This window comes from Crinia signifera, chromosome 4 (genome assembly GCF_055691185.1).
Source record: "Crinia signifera chromosome 4, ASM5569118v1, whole genome shotgun sequence".
Lineage (NCBI taxonomy): Eukaryota > Metazoa > Chordata > Amphibia > Anura > Myobatrachidae > Crinia > Crinia signifera.
In genome coordinates, this window is record NC_139220.1 from 302,388,971 (window position 1) to 302,412,102 (window position 23,132).

General features: G+C 49.4%; 1 protein-coding gene and 2 pseudogenes across 2 annotated transcripts in view; 1 reads left to right on the plus strand and 2 right to left on the minus strand.

Annotated features, from left to right (window-relative positions):
- BRME1 (break repair meiotic recombinase recruitment factor 1) overlaps window positions 1-23,132 on the plus strand; it is a 35,603-nt gene that overhangs the window by 287 nt on the left and 12,184 nt on the right. The window contains exons 2-4 of one of the 2 annotated variants that reach the window (XM_083185342.1): window positions 6,550-6,592; window positions 8,549-8,733; window positions 9,434-10,795. In XM_083185342.1, the coding sequence (XP_083041468.1) occupies window positions 6,562-6,592; window positions 8,549-8,733; window positions 9,434-10,795 (1,578 nt within the window). In that variant the 5' untranslated portion in view covers window positions 6,550-6,561. The remainder of the gene's footprint in view (window positions 1-6,549; window positions 6,593-8,548; window positions 8,734-9,433; window positions 10,796-23,132) is intronic. The other variant, XM_083185343.1, reaches the window with a different exon arrangement.
- On the minus strand, window positions 4,007-4,213 carry LOC146076296 (U2 spliceosomal RNA; annotated as a pseudogene).
- On the minus strand, window positions 5,289-5,508 carry LOC146076319 (U2 spliceosomal RNA; annotated as a pseudogene).

A 23,132-nucleotide genomic window follows, 5' to 3' on the forward strand; every position in this document is an offset into this window, starting at 1 on the left:
AACATATCATATGGAAGAAGCAGCTGTGGTTCCTCTCATTCGTGTTGCGTACTTCACCATTGGTGGGGTGCCTGGGCTGGTTTAGGTTCATTTATGGTACTTGTGTATTATCACGGCGCCCGGCTGCCCAACGGCTGCCTAGCGCAGTCAGCGTAGTGTCCCCGTCAGGCAGCTAGTCACCGTACTGTCCCCGGGAGCTGCAGCTCTGTCCCTGGCAAGCCTAGTGATCGCCTCTCACACAGCGCCGGTAACCACCAGATCCCCTGAGCTGGTGGACGCCGACAGAGAGGCGCTCCATCTGTCTGAGACGCAGGAGCATCTCAGACGCTTGAGTGTCTCAGTAAGTATTGCGGCAGGGGTGCGGGCGCAAATGCCTCTCATGCACAATTGAAGGCGGCATTTGCCAGTGCTCCATGTTACATACTGGCAAATGCCTCCACTTGAAACCCCACTGTCCACGCCAGCCCGAAGCGTGGCAAGCGGACGCGTTACACATCCTGACCTTTTCATACCCCCACTATCCACGTCAGTGTGGAGTTGATTTTCTAAAGTGTGGCGACCGCAGCGAACCACAGAGCCCGAAGCGTGGCGAGTGGACGCAGATTACTTTACATGTATTCCACGTTCACTCACAGGACTCACTACGCTCGCCATGCTTCGGGCTGACGTGGATAGTGGGGGTGTTTCAGGAACACAGTCACACCTGTCATGTCAGCCAGGTTAAAATGGTCAATGTAATAATCTCTGACTGACTACATAAGCTCTGGCTAGCCACGAACGGGTGGGAACACTACACTACGCTGGTCGCGGGAACACTACGCTGGACGCGGGAACACCGCCTATTCTGCGTAACGGGTGCCGTGATAATACACAAGTACCTATTTATTTACAGTTTTTTTTATAGCGCAGCAGATTCTGTTGCACTTTCCCAGATGGTGGGGTGCTTGCGCTGGTTTATAGGGATGGCCATCGTTGCCATTGATGCCAATAGTGCAACTGGCAATCGATAGTAGCATACTATGCACTGATGTTTTTGCCTATCAATGGTCATCCATTTTCTTTGACTGAAAGGCCTGTGTACCAATGAAACTATGGCGGCTGGGCTTCCCCGTTGGTATGCTTGACATCGATGTAGGGAAACCATCTGGTTCTCCCCCATTGATGGCAAAACTATTCTACATCGGCCATAAACCATCAATGATTTTGAATCATCTATGGCCATCCCTACTAGTTTATGTACATCTACGATGGTGGGGCGCTTTCGCTGGTTTCATACATCAGGACCACACAGTGGCCCCTAAGCCACAGCCTATCACCGTTTGGGGGCGGAGAATCCACAGATGCAGGAGCTAAACTGCACCCATCTCTGAATGAGACCCATAATTCGTACAGCCATAGTGACCCACATTGTGTGCACTGAGGATGTGCGAAGTCATGCAGAAAAAAGCACCACACTGAGCCGCAATGCCATTACACCGTCCATACTGCCCTTTACATCATGCCTAGTCTTACCATACTAGCCCTTTAAACTTGGGGCGCTAATGAATTATTAAGCCTGGTGAAATGATAATGCAGTAGCCAATCAGCTCCTAGCTGTCATTTTCAAATCCAGCCTGTTACTTGACAGTTAAGAGCTGACTGGTTGACGCATTATCACCGCCACTTTATCACTTCATCCATTATATCCTCATAGTTGTGAGTCTTTTTGGCTATTCCATATAGATGGATGGTATGTAAAGTCACCTACAGTATATATTGCCCACAGTTTTCCTGTAAGGATGGTTATAGATAGGAGTCAGAATATCAAAGTCCCGGCTGAAAGTGCAGAAATAATGCAGATCATAATACAATCAGCTGCCACTTAGTCACCGCTCATACCTGCTGGTGCTTCATGTGAGGAGGAAAGGTGAAGGATGTCCACGTGGTATAGCAGCCAGATAGAAACATCAGCTGACAGTGTACTGTACAGTTGTGCTCATAAGTTTATATACCCTAGCAGACTTTGTGATTTTCTGCCTATTTGTTAGACAATAAGAATGGTAACTCACAAACTTTTCTTTCACTCGTGGTTAGTGGTTGGGTGAAGGACCTACATACCCTGGAGATTTTGGCCTGATAACATGCACACAAGTTGACACTAAAGCCCCGTACACACGGGGGAGATATATTGCTCAGCAATATATTGCTGAGCAATATATTGCCCAGTGTCTCCTTTTCATCAGCGACCAGAGATGGTCGCTGATGAAAAGGAACCTCTGCTGGCGGTGCCGCAGAGGTAATTAGCTGGTCGCAGGAGCAAGCTCCTGCAACCAGCGATTAGAATGGGGCTGAAACCGGGAGTGCGCACCCGGCGATTTATCGCCGGGGCACACTCCCAATCACTGGCAATATGGTTGACCATATTTCCAGCGATTTCTGCCCCTATCGCCCCCGTGTGTACCCAGCATAACGGGTTTGAATGGCTACTAAAGGTAACCATCCTCACCTGTTATCTGTTTGCTTGTAGTGTATAAATGGTCAGTGAGTTTCTGGACTCCTGAAAGGCCCTTGTTTTTTTCATCCAGTGCTGCACTGATGTGTCTGGATTCTGAGTCATGGGGATCACAAAAGAATTGTCAAAGGATCTGTGGGAAAAGATAATTGAACTGTATAAAACAGGAAAGGGATATAAAAAGATATCCAAGCAACTGGGAATGCCAATCAGCAGTGTTCAAACTCTAATTAAGAAGTGGAAAATGAGGGATTCTGTGGAAACCAAATCATGGTCAGGTAGACCAACAAAAATTTCAGCCACAACTGCCAGGAAAATTGTTCGGGATGCAAAGAAAAATCCACAACTAACTTCAGCTGAAATACAGGTGTGGTTGTTTCAAGATGCACAATAAGGAGGCATTTGAAGAAAAATGGGCTGCATGGTCACGTCGCCAGAAGAAAGCCATTGAGTTTGAAAAAACTCAGGAGCCTGAGGTGTGTTACCTACCACCAGTGCTGTGCCTAAACACGTGCAAAGGGGGCCGTGCGATAGAAGTGGGCCATCTCCCGAAGGTGACGGGCCCCGTTTTTCCCCTAACCCCTCTCAACCATAAGGCTGAAGAGAGGAAAATAGGGAACGGTGGGTCCTCTTCGCCGAAGCTTAGAGAGACCCTCATTCCTCAACCCCCGGAAGGGTTAGGACGGTAAGTCCTCCGCACCCGAAGGTTTGGAGAGACCCTCAGTAGACTTCCCTCCGCCTTGCGGCTCGGGGTCGTCCTCGGGGGACCGAAGCTCTCCCCAAAAGGCGAGAGCTTCAGCACATTGGGGAAACGGAAGGCCTGAAAAGGTCGACCACACTACCCAAAAAAACGTGACACACTACAGAAAACGTGTAAAAGTGCACGAACGTGAAGAGAGAAGAGAAATAAATAATAAAGAGGACCCCAGCCAGAAGGCCGGGATGGGGGTGTGAAAAATTGTCCTACCCCATCCAAAAGGACGAGGTAAGGACATGCAGCCTAACCTAAGGGGAAGTGTGCAGTGCAAGTGCTTACTTGTGCAAGGTGATTTTTGGGATCACCCGTGCAGGTTCAGCACCCCCGAGTTTCCCCGGGGGCACAGTGCAGCCTCGGGCCCTAGGCAGCCGACCGATCAGCGTCCGACCAAGTGTTTCTCTGCTCCCATCGTAGGGCACTTTCCAGCCCCTGGCATGGGAATGGGTACTCAACTGGGCTTTTCGAAAGACTCCCTTAGGGGCTGCAACCCCCTGGGAAGAGCAATCTACTCAATCTCAGTGTTTCTCCGATCCGAAGGTTAAGGTACTAAGCTGGGCCTTTCGCGGTCTCCCCATCAGAGGCTACGAACCTCTGGAACAGGAGCCATCTACTCAGTCCCAGCCTTTCTCCGCTCCCTGGGAATGGATACTAGACTGAGCCTTTCGCTGTCTCATCCTTCGGGGGCTACGAACCCCGTCAAGAGAGCCAAACTACTAGGCCCAGTGTTTCTCCCCCCCATCTCACCAGTGGGTTTACGGAAACAACACCTCCTACCACTGGCAGAGGTGAAGGTACTCAGACAGACTTTTCAACACTCCCAGGCAAAAAAGAGGGGTCCCACACCCTCCGCCCATCAGAGCAGCTACTCAGTCCAGCCTTTCTCTATTCTCTGCCAGATGCCAGTCCATACCCACTGATAAGAACAGATACTACACTTGATCTTAGCCAAAAGGCAGAGAAGTGTTAGAAGAAAGCCATTGAGTTTGAAAAGAAAACTCAGGAGCCCGGGGTGTGCTCCCTACCACCAGTACTGTGCCTAAACACGTGCAAAGGGGGCCGTGCGATCGAAGTGGGTCCATCTCCCGAAGGAGACGGGCCCCGTTTTTCCCCTAACCCCTCTCAACCATAAGGCCGAAGAGGGGAAAATAGGGAACGGTGGGTCCTCTTCGCCGAAGCTTAGAGAGACCCTCATTCCTCAACCCCCGGAAGGGTTAGGACGGTAAGTCCTCCGCACCCGAAGGTTTGGAGAGACCCTCAGTAGACTTCCCTCTGCCTTGCGGCTCGGGGTCGTCCTCGGGGGGCACGAAGCTTTCCCCAAAAGGCGAGAGCTTCGGCACATTGGGGAAATGGAAGGCCCGGAAGGGTCAACCACACTACCCAAAAAAAAGTGACAAAACTACAAAAAACAAGGAACGTGAAAAGTGACGAACGTGGGAGGTGAAGAGAAATAAATAATAAAGATACCTTAGCCAGAAGGCCAGGGTGTGGGTGTGAAAAATTGTCCTACCCCATCCAAAAGGACGGGGTAAGGACGTGAAGCGCTACCTGAAGGGAAGTGCGCAGTGCAAGTGCCATACTAGTGCATGGTGATTTTGGGATCACCCGTGCATGTTCGGCACCCCCGAGTTTCCCCGGGGGCACAGTGCAGCCTCGGACTCCAAGCAACCGACCGATCAGCGTCCGACCAAGGTTTCTCTGTTCCCATCGTAGGGCATTTTCCAGCCCCTGGCATGGGAATGGGTACTCCACTGGGCTTTTCGACTGACTCCCTTAGGGGCTGCGACCCCCTCGGAAGAGCAATCTACTCAGTCTCAGTGTTTCTCCAATCCCAAGGTTAAGGTACTAAGCTGGGCCTTTCGCGGTCTCCCCATTAGAGGCTACGAACCTCTGGAACAGGAGCCATCTACTCAGTCCCAGCCTTTCTCCGCTCCTTGGGAATGGATACTAGACTGAGCCTTTCGCTGTCTCATCCTTCGGGGGCTACGAACCCCGTCAAGAGAGTCAACCTACTAGGCCCAGTGTTTCTCCCCCCCTCTTACCAGTGGATTTACGGAAACAACACCTCCTACCAAAGGCAGAGGTGAAGGTACTCAGCCAGACTTTTCACCACTCCCAGGCAAAAAAGAGGGGTCCCACACCCTCCGCCCATCAGAGCAGCTACTCAGTCCAGCCTTTCTCTATTCTCTGCCAGAGGCCAGTCCATACCCACTGATAAGAACAGATACTACACTTGATCTTAGCCAAAAGGCAGAGAACCGTTAGAAGAAAGCCAATGCCACAAAGCATCCTGCTTACAATACTCCAAACAGCACAGAGACAAGCCTCAAAACTTCTGGACAAAGTCATTTGGAGTGATGAGACCAAAATTTTACTTTTTGGCCACAACCGTAAACGTTACATTTGGTGAGAAGTCAACAAGGCCTTTGATGAAAGGTACACCATTCCTACTGTGAAACACGGAGGTGGATCGCTGATGTTTTGGGGATGTGTGAGCTACAAAGGCATTGCAAACTTGGTCAAAATTGATGGCAAGATGAATGCAGCATGTTATCAGGAAATACTGGAGGAGAATTTGCACTGATCAGCCACGAAGCTCAGCTTGTCGTACTTGGACGTTCCAACATGACAATGATCCAAAACACAAGGCCAAGTCATTGGCTACAGCAGAATAAAGTGTAGGTTCTGGAGTGGCCATCTCAGTCTCCTAACCTCAATATCATTGAGCCACTCTGGGGAGATCTCAAATGTGCAGTTCATGCAGGACAGCCCAAGAATTTACAGGAAATGGAGGCTTTTTGCCAAGAATGGGCAGCTTTACCATCTGAGAAAATAAAGAGCCTCATCTACAACTACCACAAAATACTTCAAGCTGTCATTGATGTTAAAAGGGGCAATACACGGTATTAAGAACTGGGGTATGTAAACTTTTGATCAGGGTAATGTGGGTAGTTTCTGTTGTCATTATGATTCAAAAAGAGTAAACACAGTTGTTTGACAATAAATGGCTTCACCCAACCACTAACCATGAGTGAAAGAAAAGTTTGTGAGTTATCATTCATAGTTTCTGACAAATGGCCAGAAAATCACAAATTCTGCTAGGGTATGTAAACTTATGAGCACAACTGTATGTGCTGCCACCATAGGTCCATGCTAGGACCAGGCAGAGGTGGATTTTCCACAGGGCCCCAGGAGGTCTTAATCCGCCTCTCTGACTAGGCTCCACACAGGCACAGGGGGATTGTCTGGCATATAAAGGGCGATTTATCAATTCAAATGTTTCTTTTTTTATTATTCTTTCTAGATCTATAAAGCAATGAAGAAGAAGAAGAGGAGGAGGGTGTCAGGTGAGAATAGGAACGGCTTAGTATCCCAGCTGTAGCCCTGCTTCCTGCGCCGCTCTGAGAACGGGGTCTGGCTGGTGACATCCTAGTCCAGTATACTTGTATACTTAGGGCCTGATTCAGACTCAATCGGTCGGGCCGTTTGGGTCTGTGCATGGGAGAATTTGCGCATGTGCAGACCCCCCATACTCATCGAGGTGTTCGCACAGGAAGGGGGAGGGAAGGGGGCAGACATGGGGCGGCATCAGGGGAATGCGAGGGCGTTTTATGGGCCATCCATAACGATGCTGGGCGTTACCCTGGGAACACAGGTGGGTCAATGCTGCTCGGGGCGGGCGGCTGATGTCACATGACATCGCCGCGTGCACCCTGTTCGGCCATTGATTACTCTCCCCTTCAGCCGTATGTGAGGGAATGTGTTATGTAAAATATGCATATCGCAGGCTACTGCATATGCGGGATTATTCTGGTTGACTCACAAAGCTCTGTATTTCTCCTTCATCCACTAGCTGTCACTGGAGTTACACTGGGGAATAGAAGGCGACCACAGGGAGCGAGGGCACTTTAATTATTAGTGTGACCAACTCCTCCCCTTCTACGTCCCCTCCCAGGCAGTCTTAGATCGTGCCCGAAAGGGAGCAGGTCACACTTGTGCTCACTCCTGGGCTTTTTTGTAATTAGGGCATAAAGCAGCAAGATTTGCCATTGAGGACAGGCAGATAGTTGCTGCTACTATCCGCCTGCGACGCGGGAGCCTGCCGGATGGAGCCGGCTGCTGTCACGGTATGCTCCCGGCTCCCTGGCTGACAGAGACCACCGTCTCTGGAGATGTAATGGGCACCGCTCATACGAGGCGCACGCCCGATCCTCCCCCAGCCCCACCGCCGACACCAGTGCTGCAGCACTTGTGAGTATTACCCTGCCTTCCTGTTAGAGTGGAGGTCAGGGCACAAACTGCGGTGCAGCAGAGGGTTTATATTTAAACCTGGTGCCATTATGGAGACGGAGCTGCCGGGCGGTGGGAGGAGTAACCGCATGGTGCTCCCAGCAGCCCTGGCAATCCGCGGCGTTCCTGCATGTCATGGCAGCCATTTTCTTTGTACTTTGGTGTCGCTGAACACGCTGCTGGAGGCTCCTTGTTGCGCTGTTGATCCCATCCAGGACTACAGTTGGGCGATTCCTTGTCCCCTGGTGACCATCCTGCTGAAAGCTCTACCCGGTCTGTGAGTACAGCAGGGGTTTAGAGCTAGGTGAAGACAGTTTGGGCTGTGTTCAAAATAGGGCTATAGCTCACCAGGCTTTCTTCGTTTTGCAGTTCAAAATCATCACTGGCAATTCCAGGCCCTGGCGTTCGGTCGCTCACCGGCTCCCAGGGTCTTCACCAAGGTGATGGCAGTGATGATGGAGGTCCTCCGTTCTCAGGGTGTAACAATCATCCCTTAATTGGACGATCTTCTGATGAAGAGCCATTCAATGACATCTTCTCCAAGCACCAGGAAATAACTGGGACCCCCCGTGACACCAACCGAAACGCTGGGCGCAAGTCCAGCATCTGGGAAAGCTGCTGGGCTGCCCCCAGCCTCCGTGCACCCCCAGGCTTCATCTGTGATGTAAATCGATGCTGCTCACATCTTAATTATGAACGAGCTTTCATAATTATAGAGGAGGTCTATATGCAGGGCCTGATTCAGATTTGTACACAAACCCGGTTTACGCACAAATCCAATATTTAGGGGTCTCTGCAGTCACAAGACCCATTCTGCACATGTGTAGAGGGCTCTTGCAATATCGCTTGTAGACCTTATAAGACGCAGCATGATTGACATGGTGCGGTGTTTGGGGGGGGGCGACAATGGCACCGTTCTGCATAACTCAGGCGCAGCAGTCAGATTGTGCGGATGTATGTGGGAGGCGTCTGTTTTTTATATTTTATTTCCTAACTTTCCTCCTGCTTGCTAGGTGCCAGGAAAAGCCTGGGGGAGACAAATCCGGGATCAGAGCCTTTTGAGCAGAATCTTCTGTATCAGGAACATACAGAGAAGCCTTTAGTGCAAGCTGGTGCTTCTCAGGAGAACAGCATGAAACAGGACACTCCACTGCTGAGCCCGTCACAGCCCAATGGCCTACAGCCTGGATCCTGGTTGGTGTGTTTCTCTGGTGGTGGTGACTCTTAGCTCATTAATATATATACTGTACGTATACCAAGAACTACACCATCACAGAGCACTTCCTCCCGCAGTCACTGTATGGGGAACACGTCACTGACAGACAACATGATAGAGTAGGAACTGCACTATGGTTAGTCATTATCACTGTGTGCTTCCTCCTGCAGTGACTCTATGGTGAATGCTGGAGTTGAGGGAGGGAAGAGGCAGGGTGTGACAGGAGGTGAGAAAGTCTCTCTGCTCTGAGAGATGAGATTTTGGACTCAGCTCATGGCATACTTGCCTACCTGACCCTCTCCATGAGGGAGAAAATGCTCTGTTCCAGGACTTCCCTGGTAATGTATGATTGCCGTCACCTGTGATGAAATAGGTAATTGATAAGAAAGGTGTTTCACCACAGGTGATGGCAATCATACATTACCAGGGAAGCCCAGGAGCAGAGCATTTTCTCCCTCATGGAGAGGGTCAGGTAGGCGAGTATGGCTCATGGTGGGAACTGCACTGCTTGGGGGAAGGAATGAAGGAACAGAGAGGAGCATGTTATAGAGAGAGGGAGGATCTAGGGTGTGTGGTAACTTTGTTGTAGATAATCACTAATTGTATTAAATAATATGTTATCAAAGAGCAACTATCGTGGCACAAAGTGTTTTAATGGAAAATGTTCTTATTTATTGTTAAGACTTCCATCGAAAGTCCGCTGCCCCCCAATAATCTGGATGTGTCTTCTTCATGGCAGCTTTCTGCAGTCCTCCCAACCTGCCACCAGGGGGACCCCGAAGAGACTGATGGTGAAACCAGCTCAGCCCTACATGTGACAATCTTCGGAGATACTAACCAGTCCTCTGCTGTAGACCAAGTCCAAGACAGGTCTATGGAATGCAGCCCCTGTGTTACGTTACCTGAAGGTGGCATCTGTGAGACTTGCCCTGAGTACCCCCATACATGTCAGACAACAGGCAGCAGGCTAGTGGGTAGAAGTGACACCTCTGACGGCAGCTTCCTCAGTGTAGACAGGTGGACTACGAAAGATGATGGAAGAGACACCAGCTGTCATTCGGGTGAAGTTAGGGAAGTGTCGCTGATTGGCACGTGCAGCGAATGGACAGCCACCATAACACCTGACTTACACACTAAACCTTCCTCCTTAGAAGGAGACAACTCAGCGGCACCAGAGCTGAGCCCAGGCTTATCACCCATGTCCGACGCACAAGGCCAGCTCCCCCTGATCACAGAGCCCAGCACCCGTGTTCCAGAAACACTTTCTCCGATACAGACAGATAAATCCCAGCCCGACCCACAGGGCACGCAGGGAATACAGAACACATCCTGCTTCTCAGACTGGGCAGAGAATTTACCGGAGCACGATCTGGACTTCTCCCAACATCAGAAATCAGATTCCGTCGTCTTACTGTCATCAAAGAGTGATCGGATATACACCGAAGACTCTGCTCCTCCATGTGAAGGAGACTCTGCCCCCCCATGTGGAGGAGACCAGGTACCCCCATGTGGAGGAGACCAGGTACCCCCATGTGGAGGAGACCAGGTACCCCCATGTGAAGGAGACCAGGTACCCCCATGTGGAGGAGACCAGGTAGCTCCATGTGGAGGAGACTCTGCCCCTCCATGTGAAGGAGACCCTGCCCCCCCATTTGAAGGAAACCCTACTTTCATATATGAAGGACACCTTACTCCCACAGGAGACCCTACCCCACCATGTGAAGATGACACTGCCGACCGAGATGAAGGAGAACCTGCTCCTCAATGTGATGACGACCCTACTCAACCATTTGAAGGTGACCACGCTACCCAGTGTGAAGGATATCCCACTCCCCCATGTGACGGTGGTGGTGCACCACCATGTAAAGGTTCCCCTGCTCTCCAATGTTCAGGTGACCGTAACCCCCCACGTGCAGGAGACCTCACCCTGGCACAAGGAATAGTCTCCGTGTTGGAATATTCAGGAGAACCGGCTACAGTGCTAGACGTGCCCGACAGTCAGCTACTGGGAGCCCTGGAGGACGGCTTCTGTGATCCTGGCCAGGTATTATTATCCTTTATTTATACTGAGCCAGCGTGTTACACGGCTACAGCGCAGCTTGCAAGCTCATTGTATTATTACACACAGACAGTACATGCAGAATCCGCGACCGTGGTCAGAACGTAACCCAGGTCCCAGCGAGACATCAGTGCTAACCTCTGTGTGGCCGTGTCACCTATAGTACAATACATGTCCCTGTCCCTTGTGTCTACACAATGCTCTCTATACATGGATGCTCGTCATGTGACAGTAGTGCTGAATTGTCAGGGCTCCTGCTCCAAACTCACCTACAAACTAGAGCAACCCTGATAATGTCATTCACTCTCTGCCAGTCTCTGGTGCTCCCCAGAAAGTAACAATCCCATGGCCTTTCCATCCGCATCTCCTAGACATCACTGCATCCTGTATATCCCATACAGACACCAGTTCTCCTCCGGTGACCTCTCATACCCCCTGTCCCCAGGGGTCGGCTTGGGGATGATGGTGTAGAGTCCTTCTAACCCCCTCCTGCTTTTTCCAACTCATACCTTTAGAACCATCCCTTTATTTCTCTTTCCATGAAGTTCCAAACCATTTAATTTCGAGTAGCTGTCATCAATGGTCCCCTGGCCTCTCTCCAAATTCCTTGACACCTTTACTTCCTGGCTCCCCCACTTCCTCACTCTCATCTTAGGTGACTTAATTATGCCTATGGATGTACCCACCGACCCCACTGCCTATAATCTACTTACACTCATGTCATCATTTCTCTTTCAATGGTCCTGGTGACACAGCTTCACATTGGGATGTAGGAGGGTCCGCAGGAGCCAGGCACCTATCCTAAAGCTTTTGGAGGGTAGGCTCCTCCCCTACTGCATCCCAGATTCCTCAGTTCGTGTTAGGTGCCCACTGGAGTGGGTGCTATTCTAAAGGGCTGCCGGAGCAGCCGAAGGAGTAGAGCTAGTTAGGGTTTTTATTATTTTATTAACTTTTACACTAGCTAGGTAGGCACAGTGTGAGGATTCTCATTAGTGAATCTTCACACTGCTAGCGCAGCAGGAGCTGACAGAAGCGCGTCCTGTCAGCTCACTGTGCACATGGGAGACGCTGTCTGGCCTCCCTGTGCAGCGCTTACAGCTTCTTTTAAGAAGCTGCCTGGGCTCCGGAGCGCTCTGAAACCGGCTTCACGCTAGGTGGGGATCATGGGGGACAGGCGCTCCGTGATGGCGGCGGCCATTTTATGCGGAGCTTACACACTGAGCTCCTGATATGAGAGGACAGCAGTGTTGTTACAGGCATGTTCCGAGTGGTCCCCAGCTGAGGGGGAGATACTGGAACAAGGAGATCCTACAGTGGGAGCGGCTGTCTGGGGGTAGTTGGCGCCAAAAGTCACAGACCCCGCAGCAGCAGGGACTTGATCCCTTCCCTCACTCTGTTTTGGCGCCATTCAGAACGCTTGCAGCGGAGCTGAGCTGGCTTACAGATCCTGACAGAGTGATTGGATTTCCTGGGCTTCGCTTTCCCCATTCTGAAGACTACAGAAAGCTAAGTGACTGAGTACACTGTATATAATGTATGTACATTTAATGCTGTGACCGTGTTATTGAGAACATCAGGTCTGAGCAACAGCCTGTGGTCTTGGGGGAGGGAGCCTTAAATGCATTGAGCGCTTGCAGTGGTTGTACACTGAGAATTGTCCCTGAGGGGGGCTTATGTATTTATATGCGCTGCTGTGAAACCCATGGGGAGTGAACTCCAGAGGGTAGTACATCGGAACTTGCATGGGCCAAGCCCTAGGCAGGTCTAAAAATGCTTTGGAGCATTACTGGACAGGCAGAGTGATGGCTGGTAACTTCCCTAGACCAGTGCCATTCTCTCAGCAGTCCCCTAGCTCTGTGCCTCGGACCCAGACAGATCCTGATTTATTACTGGTCATGCAGGATACTGCTATGGGAATCAGCAGGTTTAAAATTACTTGTTGCACAAGTTTTATGGTTATTCTGTGGGGACCCCTAAAAAGGTCTTATTCAGTGCCATTATTAGCTGCTGATGAGGAAGGAGAGTACACAGACATACCAATCAGGGTGATATTTCTGAAGAGTCCTCAGCCTCAGGGGTAGAGGATTTTATTACTGCTGTTAAACAGGCATTAAATTTGTCTGTGAAGGATAAACTCCTGCAAAGGTTGTTTTTTTTATGAGACAGCGCAAAGAATCTGATATCTCCCTGCTAAGGGGCCTGAAAAACCCCTGATAAAAGGCTTCAGATACTTAAAAGATTTCTAAGCCTGTACCCCATGCCTGAGGTGCATGCTGACCTCTGGAAAAAAGTCCCAGTGGTAGATGCTTCTGTGGCACGTGTATCAAGACCTCAGGTGGAGCCACTGTGCTACCAGTACAAGGGGTAGCAGCGTTTAAGGACCCCGCAGACTAAAAGCTGGAGGGTAGCCTCAAAGCATTATTTTAAGGGGTGGGATACACCCTACACCCTCTGAGGATTTCAGCCTGGGTCTCTAAGGCCATGATCGTGCGGGACAGAAATTTGTGCACTATTTTACACGCTGACCCTTGTGTGTTATTGCTTGCAGAGAAGCTTAAAAACGGCTGCAGAGCATGTATTGGAGTCTGAGAGGAAGCTCTCAAAATGGCTGCCAGAGTTTCCACAGTGTCTGTAAATGCCAGGAGAGTGATCTGGCTTAAGGCTTGGGAGGCAGATAATGTGTCTAAGAAAGCCTTAGAGACAATAGCTTTTAAAGGAAAGCTGTTACTTGCTGCTGATACTGTCCTGCCAGTCCCTGCAGCCAAGCAGACATCAAGGCTTTCTGCTTTCAGGCCAGCCTTGCGGCCCTCCCTTAGAGGAGGTGCGTCTTTCTGAGGACAGCCCTTCAGGGGAAAGGTCCTAAAGTCTAAATTTGGTTACTTTCATAAGAAACCAAACACAAAGGAGAGGACAAACCGTCTGCATGACTGCCAAGGGTTTTGCCCGGCGGTGGTCAAGATGGGGGGACATCTGACACTGTTCAAAGACGCATGGGCATTGTTAGACCGGGATTCTTGGGTGTTAGAAATTATAACCCAGGGTTACAGAATTCCCTTCAAGGGTCTTCTTCCAAGAAGATTCATTCCCACGCCAATAACAAAAGGGGCTCGGCTCCGTACAGCTCCCTTGGGAGCGACTCATTCTCTTTTAGAGAAGGGTGTGGTGATCCCGGTCCCCAGAGCGGAAGGGAAAAAAGGCTTTTATCCCACTCTGTGTCGGGTGTCCAAACCAGAAGGGTCTTTCAGACCGATTCTCAATTTAAAGTCGTTAATTATCCATTTGTGGGTAGACCATTTCAAAATGGAGTCTCTACGGTCAGTGCTGTGTAGCCTGGACCAGGGAGAATTTTTGGCGTTCATGGATGTCCAGGACGCATACCTTCATGTTCCTGTTCACCCAGGACATCAGGTTCTATTGAGATAGGAGACCATGCACTTGCAATTCCAGGTGTTGCACTTCGGCCTGGCCACAGCGTAAAGGGTATTCACCAAGATAATGTCTGTAATGGCGGCTGTGCTTCGACTGAGGGGAAACACTGTGATCCCATATTTGGACAACCTGCTGTTCAGAGCGGAGTCAGCAGACATGTTGAAGAGTCACTTGGCAAAAGCCTTTGGGTTTTTGGCAGGCTCACGGCTGGTTTTTAAAAACTTACAAAAGTCTCAGTTGGTGCCGTCACAGAGACTCCAATTCTTGGGGATTGGTCTGGATACCCAGTTGCATTGGGTGTTTCTACCAGAGGCATAGGCCAGGGATCTGGCTGCCTTGGTACAAGAGATCCTAGGGTCTCAGAGCACAGCAGTATGGAGGTGCCTCAAACTGCTGGGGAAGATGGTGGCGTCTTTCGAGACGTTACAGTTCGCCAGGTTCCACTCTAGAGTGTCCCAGTGGACAGGGAACACTCAGACCATGAGGTCAGAACAAATGGTGTTGTTTTCAGAAACTCGATCCTTCCTAAAATGGTGGATGGAGGTGGATTCCCTTCGGGGGAGTCGGTCCCTGCAGTCCTGGAGCTGGTTGGTAGTCAAAACTACCGACGCCAGTCTCAGAGGATGAGGGGCAGTAGTCATGGACCTGCGTCTGCAGGGCTTGTGCACTTTAGAGCAGAAAGACTGATACTTTACAGTCTGCCTTACTGATCAACATCTTGGAACTGAGGGCTGTGTGGAAGAGGTTTTCTCTGGCGGGAGAAAAGATTACAAGAGCTCCCTTTTAGGCATTCAGACCGACAAGGTCACAGCTGTGGCATATCTGAATCACCAGGGAGGCACACACAGCAATCTGGCCATGTGGGAGGTGTCCCGAATCTTCTTGTGGGCGGAACAGAATGTTCTAGCATTATCAGCAATCTTCATACCAGGAGTGGAGAATATAGAGGCCGACTTCCTGAGCAGGGAGAAACTGATGGAAGGAAAATGGAGGCTGAATCCACAAGTATTCCACTAGATTACAATAAGGGGGAAACCCCGGATAGGGACCTGAAGGCATACAGGTTCATCCATCAGGTACCCAGGTTGTATGACAGGATGTGGGATCCACTGGCAGAAGCAGTGGATGCCATGACTATCCCCTGGGAGGGGAATCTTCTTTATGATTTTCCGCCAGTTCCAATGCTGGCAAGAGAGTTGAAAACAATACAGGCCCAGACAATTCCAGTAATTTTAGTGGCCCCAGATTGGCCAGGGAGATCCTGGTACTCGAGGCTTCAGAGATTCTCTGTGGACTCGTGGCGTCTACCTCTGAGGTCAGACCTTCTAAAACAAGGACCGTTCAACCAGCTGGATTCAGCTCGATTAATTTTGACGGTCTGACTGTTGAAAACGCCATTTTGAGGAATATAGGATTCTCAGAGGCGGTGGTTAACACAATGAGGAAAGCCAGAAAGTCAGTGTCTTCTGTAAATTATTTTGGGGCCTGGAAGACCTATATTTGGTGGTGTGTAAGACAGAGGTCACGCACATCGAGATTTAAAATGGCTAAATTGTTGGAGTTTTTTACAGGAGGGCCTTTCCTCTGGGTTAGGCCTTCAGTCACTCAGAAAACATATCTCGACCGTGTCAATTTTTCTTTCCAAAGAAGGATTGCGTTAGAACCAGAAGTACAGACCTTCCTGCAGGGGGTTTATCTATTGAAACTTCCCTACAACCAACCAGTAGCACCAGGGGAATTATCTCTGGCTCTGGAGTACCTTAAAGAGGCGCCTTTTGAGCCGTTAAGGTCGGTTGACCTTAGTTTCCTTTCAGGGAAGCTGGTATTTTTGTTGGCGGTGGCGTCAGCAGAAAAAAAAAAAAAAAAAAAAATATCGGAGTTGATTGCTTTGTTCTACAAGTATTCCTCCCTTATATGTCATGATGATAGGGCTGCCTTTCGGACAGTACCCCTAGATTTTTACCAAAAGTAGTCTCTGCTTTTCTTCTAAATCAGGAGATTGTTCTGCCTGTGTTTCAACCCCCAGAGGGTTGTTAGGAAAAGGGACAAATTGAGGAATTTGGATGTTGTGCGCGTCTTGCGCGTTTATGTGGACAGAGTTAAGAGTGTCAGAAAGACTGATACTTTACTGGTTTTGTATGACATACACAAACTTAGTTGGCCTGCTTCTAAGCAGACCATTGCTAGGTGGTTGCGCTCTGTTATTGCGTTTGCATATACTAAAGTTGGTAGGCCTGTACCGGCCAGGATTAATGCGCATACCACCAGGTCGGTTGCCACCTCTTGGGCGGTTCGACATGGGGCAACAGCTGAGCAGGTTTGCAGCGCTGCCACTTGGTCATCTGTTCATAATTTTGCCAAATTCAATAGGTTCCATGAGTTCGCGTCGGTGGACGCATCATTCGGGCGAGCAGTGATGAATACTGCAGACCTGAGCGTACCCACCCAAAAGGACCGGCTCTGGAACGTCCCAATGTGAAGCTGTGTCACCAGGACCATTGAAAGAGAAAAAGGGATTTTTGTAAGAACTTACCGTTCGAATCCCTTTCTCTGATATGGTCCTGGTGACACAGCGATCCCTCCCTTACGCTCAGTAAGTATGCCAGTGTTCATGATGTTTCATGTTATAATTGGTTGAAAAGTTAAATTTAAAATTGTGCATATAATATGTGCAGTTGTTTGTACTGAGTTAATGTATTCCAGTGGCTTTGAAAGATTGAACTGAGGAATCTGGGATGCAGTAGGGGAGGAGCCTACCCTCCAAAAGCTTTAGGATAGGTGCCTGGCTCCTGCGGACCCTCCTACATCCCAATGTGAAGCTGTGTCACCAGGACCATATCAGAGAAAGGGATTCGAACGGTAAGTTCTTACAAAAATCCCTTTTTTGTCTCTCTCAAAATCTTTAACGTCCCCCCCCTCCACACACACACACACACATACTCTTCCTGCTGCAGGAGAAAAAAAGTGACCGGAGTGATAGACACAAAGAATGTCAGGGAGAGAGCGTCAGGAAGGGAGAGAGAGTGACAGCGTCAGGGAGTGAGAGAGGGAGAGAGAGAGTCAGGCAGAGAGGGAGAAAGAGTGTCAGGGAAAGTAGGAGAGTGACAGCATCATGGAGGGGGAGAGAGAGTGACAGCATCATGGAGGGGGAGAGAGTGACAGCGTCAGGGAGAGAGAGAAAGTCATAAAAAGTGAGGGAGAAAAAGGAGCACGAGAGAGAGTGTGAGGGAGAGAGAGATAGAAATGGGGGGAGCGAGCACTAAACTGACCCTGCAGAGGTACCTGATGTTTTGGCAGGGGGCTTCCTTGCATTAAGCTCCGCCCTTTTTACACATGATTTGCGGCAATCTGAGCAGGTTGGGTGCCAGGTCCCCCATCTAGCCTCCCTGCTCCTACATCCTCCGAGCGGATAGCAGCACCGGCATCTCCCTCCCCCTGACCAGCAAGCACCTTGAGTCCGAGCTTCACCCGCACCGACCCTTGCTACGCCCCTGGCCAGAGCCCACAAGCGGCCCAGTGCCTCCAAGCCACCGTGAGGTCTATTGCTACACCACTGAAGCAGCTATAATTGCTCCTACACCTGGAATGAAGTACGCTTCTGCGGCCAGACCATGGCCCTTATTCTGGTTCACTCGAAAAGGCAAATTCCTTCTTAAATGAACAAAACCAGGGGTGAGATTTAATAGGATAAGTGATTCCGAAAGTGAGAGATTTGGTGAGAAATCTCCAGGTTTTTTTTAAAACGGCAATCATTTACACTGCAAAACCAGTTTGATTTTGAAATGGAAATGATTGCCGCTTTAAAAAAACTGGAGATTTCTCACCAAATCTCTCACTTTCTGAATCTCTTACGGGCACACACACACAGGGCAATATGATCGCTGGCTATATATTACTCAGTGTCCCGTTCACACTGCCGGGAGAAGAGGCAATGGAAGTCGCTGGTCAGAGGAGCATGCTCCTCCGACCCGCGACCATTCAGGGGCTGAAAATGGGAGCGTGCACTCGCCGGTGCACACTCCCATCGCTGGCAATATGGTCTCGCAGCGACCATATTGCCAGCGATATTTGCAATAATCGCCCAGTGTGTACGCACCTTTATCCTATTAAATCTCACCCCATGCGCACTGCAGGTGGGGCAGATGTAACTTGTGCAGAGAGAATTCGATTTGGGTGGGGTTTTTACTTCAAAGTGAGATCTATATTGCAGTGTAAAAATAAAGCACTCAGTATTTTCCCTGCACAGAAACAAAATAACTCACCCAAATCTAATTCTCTAATTCTCTGCACGTTACATCTGCCCCCCCCCCCCCCCTGCAGTGCACATGGTTTTGTCCATTTAAGAAGGAATTTGCCTTTGCGAGTGAACCAGAATAAGGCCTATATCCATATTCTTCATGTAACTACCATCACCATCTTCTCTGCTAGCAGAGGAGATCATTTGGGGGCTCAGTGTTCTGTACACAGCACCAGGGGAACCCCCTGGCTGTCACAATTGTATCTAGTGTGACTTCCACATTCCTATAAGGCATAGGTGTTACTTGTCATTTTATTTATTTATTATTATTTATTTACAGTGTCTTATATAGCGCAGCAGATTCCGTTACTGTGTCTTATATAGCGCAGCAGATTCCGTTACAGTGTCTTATATAGCGCAGCAGATTCCGTTACAGTGTCTTATATAGCGCAGCAGATTCCGTTACAGCGTCTTATATAGCGCAGCAGATTCCGTTACAGCGTCTTATATAGCGCAGCAGATTCCGTTACAGTGTCTTATATAGCGCAGCAGATTCCGTTACAGTGTCTTATATAGCGCAGCGGATTCCGTTACTGTGTCTTATATAGCGCAGCAGATTCCGTTACTGTGTCTTATATAGCGCAGCAGATTCCGTTACAGTGTCTTATATAGCGCAGCAGATTCCGTTACAGTGTCTTATATAGCGCAGCAGATTCCGTTACTGTGTCTTATATAGCGCAGCAGATTCCGTTACTGTGTCTTATATAGCGCAGCAGATTCCGTTACAGTGTCTTATATAGCGCAGCAGATTCCGTTACAGTGTCTTATATAGCGCAGCAGATCCCGTTACAGTGTCTTATATAGCGCAGCAGATTCCGTTACAGTGTCTTATATAGCGCAGCAGATTCCGTTACAGTGTCTTATATAGCGCAGCAGATCCCGTTACAGTGTCTTATATGGCGCAGCAGATTCCGTTACTGTGTCTTATATAGCGCAGCAGATTCCGTTACAGTGTCTTATATAGCGCAGCAGATTCCGTTACTGTGTCTTATATAGCGCAGCAGATTCCGTTACAGTGTCTTATATAGCGCAGCAGATTCCGTTACAGTGTCTTATATAGCGCAGCAGATTCCGTTACAGCGTCTTATATAGCGCAGCAGATTCCGTTACAGCGTCTTATATAGCGCAGCAGATTCCGTTACAGTGTCTTATATAGCGCAGCAGATTCCGTTACAGTGTCTTATATAGCGCAGCAGATTCCGTTACAGCGTCTTATATAGCGCAGCAGATTCTGTTACAGCATCTTATATAGCGCAGCAGATTCCGTTACAGCGTCTTATATAGCGCAGCAGATTCCGTTACAGAGTCTTATATAGCGCAGCAGATTCCGTTACAGTGTCTTATATAGCGCAGCAGATTCCGTTACAGTGTCTTATATAGCGGAGCGGATTCCGTTACTGTGTCTTATATAGCGCAGCAGATTCCGTTACTGTGTCTTTTATAGCGCAGCAGATTCCGTTACAGTGTCTTATATAGCGCAGCAGATTCCGTTACAGTGTCTTATATAGCGCAGCAGATTCCGTTACTGTGTCTTATATAGCGCAGCAGATTCCGTTACAGTGTCTTATATAGCGCAGCAGATTCCGTTACAGTGTCTTATATAGCGCAGCAGATTCCGTTACAGTGTCTTATATAGCGCAGCAGATTCCGTTACAGCGTCTTATATAGCGCAGCAGATTCCGTTACAGTGTCTTATATAGCGCAGCAGATCCCGTTACAGTGTCTTATATGGCGCAGCAGATTCCGTTACTGTGTCTTATATAGCGCAGCAGATTCCGTTACAGTGTCTTATATAGCGCAGCAGATCCCGTTACAGTGTCTTATATGGCGCAGCAGATTCCGTTACAGTGTCTTATATAGCGCAGCAGATTCCGTTACAGTGTCTTATATAGCGCAGCAGATTCCGTTACAGTGTCTTATATAGCGCAGCAGATTCCGTTACAGTGTCTTATATAGCGCAGCAGATCCCGTTACAGTGTCTTATATGGCGCAGCAGATTCCGTTACTGTGTCTTATATGGCGCAGCAGATTCCGTTACTGTGTCTTATATAGCGCAGCAGATTCCGTTACAGTGTCTTATATAGCGCAGCAGATCCCGTTACAGTGTCTTATATGGCGCAGCAGATTCCGTTACAGTGTCTTATATAGCGCAGCAGATTCCGTTACAGTGTCTTATATAGCGCAGCAGATTTCGTTGCGCTTTACAATTGGAAACCACAGTGATAGAACAAACTGGGTAGAAACAAACCGACATAGAGGTAGGAGGGCCCTGCTCACAAGCTTACAATCTACAGGGATAATAGGAGGGATACATAAGGATATCATTCATAGCATGGCAGTCCCACCAGATTACAGGACAGTCCTGATGGGATGCAATTAGATATAAATGCTACTGGAGGTTGTGTGGGGGTCCTTCTTGCGCTACACAACGCCGCCCTCTGCCCACCCTCTTTCCAGCACCCGATGTGCTGTCTCAAGATGTTATACGACATTGGGTGCTGTAAAGGGGCACTTTAGCACCACAAGATGCGATCGGAATCAATTGACATTGCACTTCATTGTCGCATTGAATCCAATTGCACAAGTGTATGGGCAGCATAAGTGGGAGCAATTAATGAGTGTGGATGAGAGACGCGCAGATCTTGTGCAGAGCGGAGAGGTCGGGAGGGGATATATTCTGAGATAAGAGGCATAAGTCGGTGTAGTCAGAGTAATGGCTTTGTATGTAAGTAAAAGTATTTTATATTGAATGCGGTAATATACAGGCAACCAATGGAGGGACTGACAGAGCGGATCAGCAGACGATGAACGTCTAGCCAGGAAGATCACCCTTGCCAATGCGGGATATAATGAGTGCATGGATAAGGGGATCAGCAGTGTCTTGTGTGAGATAGGGTCGTATTTTGGGTATGTATTTTAGATGCATGTAACATGATTTAGAGACAGAATTGAAAAGACAGTTCAGGGTCGAGGATGACCCCTAGGCAGCGAGCTTGTGGGGTAGGGTAGATTGTTGTGTTCTCAGTAGGGATATCAGGTTGGTAACTACTTCCCTTGTCTAATATTTGAGGACGATTTGTGCTTTTCAGATATGTGATATTGGGTGTGATTCTGGCTGAGGGGAGAAGCCATGGCAGCTGTAGAAGCGCTGGGTATTACGGTCCTGTGCTACTTATTACAGCACAGTGGCACAGTGGTTAGCATTGCTCTATCAGCACTGCCGTGTTATAATCAGGGTCCTATCTGTGTGCATGCCTCACATACACGGCAGGTAGTTGGCTTCTGTCACAATGATCCCTTATGTGATTATGGAGTATAGTTTATATGAGTATAGAATGTGAGCTGCACTGGGACAGGGGCTGATAGGAATGGTTAGTGCATGTGTATATATATATATATATATATGTACAGGGCACAGTGGGGAGCACCCTGTAAGGGTTATTAGCAGCGTAAGTCACAGCGCAGGACACTGGGGAATGTCTGGCCACAAATCACTGCAGTAATCACACAGGCTGTGCCAGGGAACTGAGGATTTACTGCCCTGCCTGGCTGGGATCAGCTGTCTCAGGCCAGCCTCAGATGTGCACAGGACCGTTACTACCTGTCCTGCACAATAGGGGTTATTCAGGCCTGAACGCCCAATGGTCGATTATTAATAGACTTCGCATGCGTACGGCCCACAGAATGCATGCACGAGGCCGTCCTGCGATTAAATCCTGCTACTTTTTTTATTGCTTGACAGGAAGCCGGCGTTTTGGGGGTGGTAACCGGATGTTTTCTGGGGGTGTCAGGGAAAGCGTGCCCAGGTGTTATAGGGGAAGTCATGTGATGTCAGCTCCGCCCCGATCAGCCTGTTTCTGTCGCAGCCTCTGAGTAAGTCCTGGGCTACGCACAGACTGCACACACTGGGGAATCATTACATGGTGAGTGGCTGTTATCTGGGAGTGACAGGGAATACGCAGGCGTGGCCAGGTGTATGAGGGGGAAGTCATGTGACGTCAGCTCCGCCCCCGATCAGCCTGTTTCTGTCACAGCCTCTGAGTAAGTCCTGGGCTACGCACAGACTGCACACACTGGGGAATCATTACATGGTGAGTGGCTGTTATCTGGGAGTGACAGGGAATACCCAGGCGTGGCCAGGTGTATGAGGGGGAAGTCATGTGACGTCAGCTCCGCCCCCGATCAGCCTGTTTCTGTCACAGCCTCTGAGTAAGTCCTGGGCTACGCACAGACTGCACACACGGGGAATCATTACATGGTGAGCGGCTGTTATCTGGGAGTGTCAGGGAATACGCAGGCGTGGCCAGGTGTATGAGGGGGAAGTCATGTGACGTCAGCTCCGCCCCCGAACAGCCTGTTTCTGTCGCAGCCTCTGAGTAAGTCCTGGGCTACGCACACACTGCACACACTTGAGAAACCATTCAATCATTGTGAATGGATTTACAGCGAGTCGCCCCATCCAGCTACTCTTCACCATGCTAAGCCCTCTACAGGGTTACACGGGGCTGAATTTCACTCCGGCGGGGTGGAGTATACCAGGTCACAGGGCTCTGACATTTAGCAGAGCAGCGATCAGGTCTGAATAACCCCGAATAT